Source organism: Octopus bimaculoides, chromosome 2 (assembly GCF_001194135.2).
Source record: "Octopus bimaculoides isolate UCB-OBI-ISO-001 chromosome 2, ASM119413v2, whole genome shotgun sequence".
In the NCBI taxonomy this organism is placed as follows: Eukaryota; Metazoa; Mollusca; class Cephalopoda; order Octopoda; family Octopodidae; genus Octopus; species Octopus bimaculoides.
Genome location: NC_068982.1, coordinates 27,593,604 through 27,601,166, shown reverse-complemented (window position 1 = coordinate 27,601,166; position 7,563 = coordinate 27,593,604). Strand labels below are relative to the sequence as shown.

Below are 7,563 nucleotides of genomic sequence, written 5' to 3'. Positions count from 1 at the left end.
GCGGGTGACACGTAAAAGCACCCACTACACTCTCTGAGTGGTTGGCGTTAGGAAGGGCATCCAGCTGTAGAAACTCTGCCAAATCAGACTGGAGCCTGGTGTTGCCATCCGGTTTCACCAGTCCTCAGTCAAATCGTCCAACCCATGCTAGCATGGAAAGCGGACGTTAAACGATGATGATGATGATATATATATATATATATATCATCATCATCATCATTGTTTACCTTCCTAATGCCAACCACTCCGAGAGTGTAGTGGGTGCTTTTTACATGCCACTGGTACAGGATCCAGTCAGGCGGGCCTGGCATCAATCACGTTCGGATAGTGCTTTTTACGTGCCACCGGCATAGACGCCAGTCAGTGGGTACTGGCATTGGCCACGTTCAGATCGTGCTTTTTATGTGCCACTGGTATGGGAGCCAGTTAGCGGGTACTAGCATCAGCCATGTTTGGATGTTGCTTTTTATGTGCCACCGGCACAGGGGCTAGTCAGGCAGACCTGGCATCAACCACATTTGGATGGTGCTTTTTACATGCCACTAGCATGGGAGCCAGTCAGGGATCACTGGCCACAGCTATGATATTGGTTTTACTTGACTCAACAGGTCTTCTCAAGCACATCATATCGCCCAACACATCAGGGATACTTTTAACTGGGCCAGACATGCATGGCTGTGATCTCACTTTAGTTGTCGGGTCTTCTCAATCACAGCATATCTCCAAAGGTCTCAGTTTCCTATCATTGCTTCTGTGAGGCTCAATGTTCGAAGGTCATCTTCACCACTTCATCCCATGTCTTCCTGAGTCTACTTCTTCCACAGGTTCCTTCCACAGTTAGGGAGTGGCACTTCCTCACACAACTGTCCTCATCCATATGTAGCACATGGCCATACCAGCGCAGTTGTCTCTCTTGCACACCACATCTGATGCCTCTTTTGCCTAGCATTTCTCTCAGGGCACTTACACTCTGTTGTATGTGCACACTGACATTACACATCCAGTGAATCATACTAGCTTCATTTCTTTCAAGCCTATGCATGTCCTCATCAGTCATGGCTTGTTTCACTGTTGTGTAGCATGGCTGTTCACACACATGCATCATACAGTTTACCTTTCACCCTGAGCGAGAGGCCCTTAGTTGCCAGCAGAAGCAGGCACTCCCTGAACTTTGCCTAAGCTATTCTTATTCTAGCTGCTACAGTCTCAGAGCAACCACCCCTACTACAGACTTGGTCGCCTAGGTAGCAGAAGCTATTAACTACTTCTAGTTTCTTCCCCTGGCATATGATGGAATCTGTTTTCTGTACATCTTCAGTGTTTATTGCCCCTGTGCATCTGCCACACACAAGATCTGTTTTCCTGGTTAACCTTCCTTTGATATTGCTGCACCTTTTATGTGTCCATAGCTTACACTGGGTACATCCTATGGAGTTTCTACCCATGCCTTTTCTACAGATCGAGCAGGGCCATCTACATGAAGGGGTTTGGGATTTGACAGCCTTCCTACTTACTAAGACTTTAGTTTTTGCTAGGTTCACCCTAAGGCCCTTCAATTCTAATCCTTGCTTCCACACCTGAAACTTCGTCTCTAGTTCTGGTAGTGACTCGGCTATTAGAGCAAGGTCATCAGCATAGAGGAGCTCTGGGCAGCCTGTCTTGAATTCCCCTGTTCTTGCCTGGAGGAATATAATGAACAAGAGGGGCTGAGGACTGATACTATGTATATGAAATATCAATATGCAATTTTTGGTGTGAAATATCTCTTTAATTGTTATTTATCATCTATATTTAGGTGTGTTGGATACAGCAATTGTAGAACGAGGCCGAAATATTGTATCCTGTAGCAGTGATGGCACAGCCAAACTCTGGGATTGCAGCCAACAAGTTTGTCTTGGTACATTTCAAGGGATGGCTGGTTCTGTTAACAGTTGTGCCATTGGTGTGACCGACAATCCCATACAGCTAGGGCAATGTAACCAACCTCCTGGTAAGTATCTTTTATAATATGTAAGATACTGTTTTCTATATAGGAAAGCAATGTTTGGGTTCAGCTGTTTGGGATGCTGATGATTTTGGTGGACACACAAAACAGAACCTGTTTTGGTTATAGTACTTTTTGGCACTGGAGACAAACACACATACACACACACACACATACAGATAGTAAGAGAGAGAGGCTAGAATTTATTGAGTGAATACGATTGACAAATACTTCCCCTCTCCTCATAAATAATGATAATAATAATAATGTATGGAGCCCACCGTCTGAAAGCTGATATCATCTGGCTGTACTTGAAGAGAGACCTGGGTAGAAGAGGCTTAATAACAGTAGAAGAATGTGTACAGATGGAAAGTAATGTCTAGTAGAGTATTTACAGAGCAGCACAGAAAAACTACTAAAGACAATAAAGAACAAGTGATGAAGCATGTTAAAGGAGAAAAGGATAAGAATGAAATACAAAGAGAGCATATCAGACAGATCGAAGAGAAACCTCTGCATGGCCAATTTTGCAGAGCCACTGAAGACATATGTGGAACAGAATCCTGGGCTTGGTTAAAAAAGGGGCAATTAAAAAAAAGAAACAGTGAGCGTAATTGTACAGCCCAAGATCAAGTGGTAAAAACAAACAACTTGAGAAAAATATATATGGAAAGAATGTATCAGAAAAATGTACAGCCTCTGGAACGTGGAACAAGACAGTGGCACACATTGTGACAGAATGCCCCAAGTTGGCACAGGAAGGAATATACGAAATGGAGACATGACCACGTTGTAAAAGTATTACACTGGAAACTATACCAGAAACGGGGATTTGAAGCAGGAAACACATGATACAATCATCGAGTTGAAAGAGTACAAGACTTTGTGGGACCTTCCTATTCAAACGGACAAGAAGTTAGAAAATAATTGACCAGACATAATAATTATAGATAAGGGAAAGCAAAGTTGCTTACTTATCAACCCATCATGCACATTTGATTCCAGGGTTGTAAAGAAAGAGGCAGAAAAACAAGAAAAATACAATCCCTTAGAATTTGAAATAGGAAAACTTTGGAGCATGTGAACAGTAAAGGTCATGCCTATAATAATTGGTGAGTTGGGAACAGTAAGCAAAGATATTAACAAATGGCTGAAGGAGATTGAAATAGAATGCCCAGTAGAGCTCCTACAGAAAGTTTGTCTTTTAGGAACAGCAAGGATTATCAGGAGGGTTCTAAGAACTTGAAAGACCGCTGAAAACTTGTGGATACCTAAGGTTACAGGTAGTAACCTACTGTGCACATAAATCCGATCAGGAATAAGACTGAACCTGAGCCAAACCAAAATATTAGGTTGAGGAAAAAGTTTGTGTGCCATGTTAAAATAATGCTTTTTTTTAATATATTTTTGTGGTGTATTCATTCAGCTCATGTCATGTTCACGGTGCATGAACTTTTTCCTTAACCTGGTAATAATAATGATAATAATAATAATAATAATAATAATAATAATAATTTCTTTTGACGGCATAAAGCTAGTGTTGTAGACATATAGTTGACTGAAATGGGGGACTGCATGTCACTGATATTTATTTTAACAACTTTGTTGTAAATTTGACTGTAGCCAAATTTTAACTCAGAAACCTTGAAGGACAAAACTAAATTAGGCAAATTAGTTTGGTATTTGTAGTGTTCTTGCCTCTATGTTATATGGTTTCAAGTAATAACAATTATAAGCAAAGAGAGAGGTGGGGAGAGAACAAGAAAAACATTAAATTGTTTGAGGTCAAATAAGTCAGTACCAAATCATCAATGCCAAATAGACAGTGTCAAAAATCTGATGCCCTTGGAAATAGCAGAATGGTGGCCTAAATGGTTTGAGTTAGATATTTAAAGCTATATCCCTTTACATTTTGAAATTAAATGACTTTTCAGATGACTTTATCTTTCGTTTTTTTTTTGTTTTTTTTTTTTTGAGGAGTCAAGAAAATGAATATATGTAGCATACTGCTGTGGGTTAATTCTTTTATCCTAGTCCCTAAGATACTTATGGCTGTTTGCCAAATTCAGAAATCAATATTTTCTGTCTATATAAATTTTTCGTAAATTTCATGAAGTAAAGCTAAGTTCCATGCAGAAGCTATTCTATTTCAGCTGAAGTGAAATGACTGAGTAGATATTGTATTGAACTGCAGTTGTTTTGTTGGTAAATATTTTAAAATTCTTCACGCCTCTGTTCATCTAGCATTCAAAAAAAGTTCCATACCAACTGAAGATTTTACCTGAGATACATTGTCACCAATCAAAGGAAAAAATCTATCTCTCTTCTGCATATTGCCATTAAACCTTTAAGTTTTCTGATTACTTTGTCATATCAAATGCTTAATTATTCACATAGTTTTGAATTAAGTATGTATTATCTCACAGCTTCGAGATTTTGATGATGTGATTGTTTATTTATAGAGTGACATTGTAGAGCAATTGTGAGAGGCCAGATCTGGCCAGTTTGAACATAAAACGAGTGGAATATTTGGGCTGGATATAGCCAGAATAGGATTAAGCCTCAGTTTATTCCTTCATTTTGCTCATAACCAGTTTATAATGTCACTTCTTTCTTTTCACCTCTACACTGTAGTTGACCAAAACAAGTAGGATTCTGTACATTAGAAACCTTTTGTCAGAAAACAAACTTTTTATTTTTGTTTGAGAATTTTTCAGATCTGATCTATCTTATTGTGATGTTATTTAAAATGCAAATGTTTAAGTCTATAGTATTCACACTTCAAGCTTAACTAATAGAGCAACACAGTAATATAGATTATGTAAGATAAATAGGGATATAACTTCAGAGAAGTTAATATAACTAATAAAGTATTCAGAATTACATAAATATCCTTTGGTGTAAAATGTGAAAAGACATTTACAAAAAGAAGCAATTTTTCAGTACATTTATTGTTTGGCAAAATGGGATGCTAACGATGGATGATAAACTGTTGTTGGATATCTATTCTGTTCCATCTAAAATATTGTTGTTTATTAATACAGGTGAGAAAGAAGTACTAACTGAAGGTAAAATGTTGCTGATGGCCTGTGAAAGCAACAGTTTGCTTTCTTATGGACTACAGACTCGTAAAAAGGTATGTTGGACAGTTATATCATTGAAATTATTCTACAGTTTTCAAGGTTTTTTTTTTTTTTGTTTTTTAGTGCTAATATTTTTGCTCATTGAAAAATTCTTTTGCCAAATTTTGTCTCTAAGACAGCTCAGTAGAATTAGAAATAAGTTCAGTGTCATGTTGTGGGAGAGGCATGCGTATCACAAAATTTTTTTTTCCTTCTAATATGAATTGGTATAGTCAACAGATATCAACAGAGTAATCATTGTTTAATGCCACATACACCAACGTCTACTTCAGCATGGTTTCTACAGCTGGATTCCCTTTCTAACACCAACCACGTAACAGTGGGTGTTGGATGCTTTGTTTTTATGGCACCAGCACTAGTGAAGATTACCTTGTGGTTTGCAAGTCTAAGGGCCTAAATTGGCCCCTATAAATGTAAGAGAATAAAAAAGAGAGTGAGCTATAATTCTAGGTAGGATGAGAGTAATAAATAGTTGCAGCAGGTGATAATGGAGAGGGTAACAGAGCAGTAGTCTCTTAGTGGGATGGGTGAGAAAAGAAGAAAGAGAAAGGATTAGTGCCAGAGATTATTAAATAAGGGCAAGGGGGATAAAGTGGAAAGGTGATAAGGGGGTGAGATTCTGGGACTATCCTACATTAAAGGGGCATGTATAAACAGAAGGTGTGAGGAAAAGGACAGGGAATGAGCAATGGACTATGAGGTATGGAATCATTGGGTTAAAGGAAATGTAAGGAAAGGAAAAGTTGTCCAAAGGCATTAACTGTTTAAATGATAAGAAATGGCTTCAAATGGGTATTGCCTGTAAAATATTACCTCACTTTTTTAACCAAAGAACAATACATTTACTTAAAAATGCTATTTCTATTATAATCACAGGCATGGCTGCTTGGTATGAAGCATGCTTCCCAACCACATGGTTCTATATTCAGTCCCACTGCATGGCACCTTGGGCAAGTGTCTTCTACTATAGCCTCTGGCTGCCCAAAGCCTTGGGAGTGGATTTGGTAGAAGCCTATCGTGTGTGTGTGTGTTTTTGTCCTCCATTATGGTTTGATAACTGCTGTTGGTGTGTTTACACCCCCATAACTTAGCAGTTTAGCAAAACAGACTGATAGAATAAGTACCAGCCTTAACAAAGAGCCCTTATTAGGTCTTTATTAAACACATATATATACTTTGTTGTTCCTTCTTTCACTTCATCTTCATATCCCTGAATTGGTTTGTTTTTTTATCTTTTCAAACAGATTTTTCACTATAAATGTTCTGATGCTGTCAACTGCTGTGCATTCCTGTCAGGAACAATGGTTGTCTGTGGAGCACAAAATGGCATGCTTGACATTATTGATCTTCGAAACTACAAGTTAGTACTTTAAAATTACTTTTGTCGAGTTCTTTTGTTCTTGAACATCCCTGGTCAATTTTTCTTTAGCTGACCCATGACATCGAAGTTAGTAATTAATTGTTAATGAGAAACCTATGGATCCAGAGCCTTATATGTGTTGATATACAAAATTATTGGTATATCAATTAGTATCCTAACTATCATCATCTCATTCATTTTGTGGAACATGTACTCCTGAGATTCAAGATAAAATTTTAAAAACATACACAGTCGTGATATTGTGTAGCTTCAGTAACAGTTGAAACTCTCTCTCTATGTATTCTTTAAGTTTCTCTGTATCTTCATTTAAAGTTTTGTGTAGGATTATCTCGGCTGTCTGGCATAACTATTGAGAGAGAAATTCATTTTTCATTCATCTTCATTCATTTTATGCTACAAGATTTCAGGCAAAGCACTTACTTTGAGTTCATAGAAACATTTACAACCGTATTTTCCAGAATACAAGTCAACATAGTAAACATGTATAAACATATAATGTAAACATTCAAACATTGTCACTGTCTTTCCAAATCCTGCTGCATTTCATATGGAATTTTTGATTTTCCTATGTTGTCTTGGTGTATGAGTCAACCTGCCATTTTGGATTGTAAATTTTGGTCTGAAAAATTCAAATTGTATACCAGAAGATGTAGTATTCATTTCATTTTCTCTTAAGCTAACATCAGAAGTGGGTGTTCTACAGATTTTAATATTTTATGAAGTGTTGGAATATGTTTTATAACAGAGTTCCCTCTAACAATGCTAATTGCTAAACTGAGCCATGAAATTGGACTTGTACTTGTTTTGGGGTAAATTTACAAAGATTGTTACAGAAGTTTGTCTTTTTTTAAAGATAATTTAATCAAAGAGGCGCAGGAGTGGCTGTGTGGTAAGTAGCTTGCTTACCAACCACATGGTTGCGGGTTCAGTCCCACTGCTGGGCATCTTGGGCAAGTGTCTTCTACTATAGCCTTGGGCTGACCAAAGCCTTGTGAGTGGATTTGGTAGACAGAAACTGAAAGAAGCCCATTGTATATATATATATATATATATAT

The 7,563-nt window shown here is 37.6% G+C and overlaps 1 protein-coding gene across 2 annotated transcripts in view; it reads left to right on the top strand.

The window, feature by feature from the left end:
* Positions 1 to 7,563, top strand: part of LOC106872743 (proteasomal ATPase-associated factor 1) — a 23,110-nt gene that overhangs the window by 12,395 nt on the left and 3,152 nt on the right. For both annotated transcript variants that reach the window (XM_014919829.2, XM_014919830.2), the window contains exons 7-9: positions 1,796 to 1,990; positions 5,029 to 5,120; positions 6,372 to 6,487. In XM_014919829.2, coding sequence (XP_014775315.1) covers positions 1,796 to 1,990; positions 5,029 to 5,120; positions 6,372 to 6,487 — 403 coding nt within the window. The remainder of the gene's footprint in view (positions 1 to 1,795; positions 1,991 to 5,028; positions 5,121 to 6,371; positions 6,488 to 7,563) is intronic.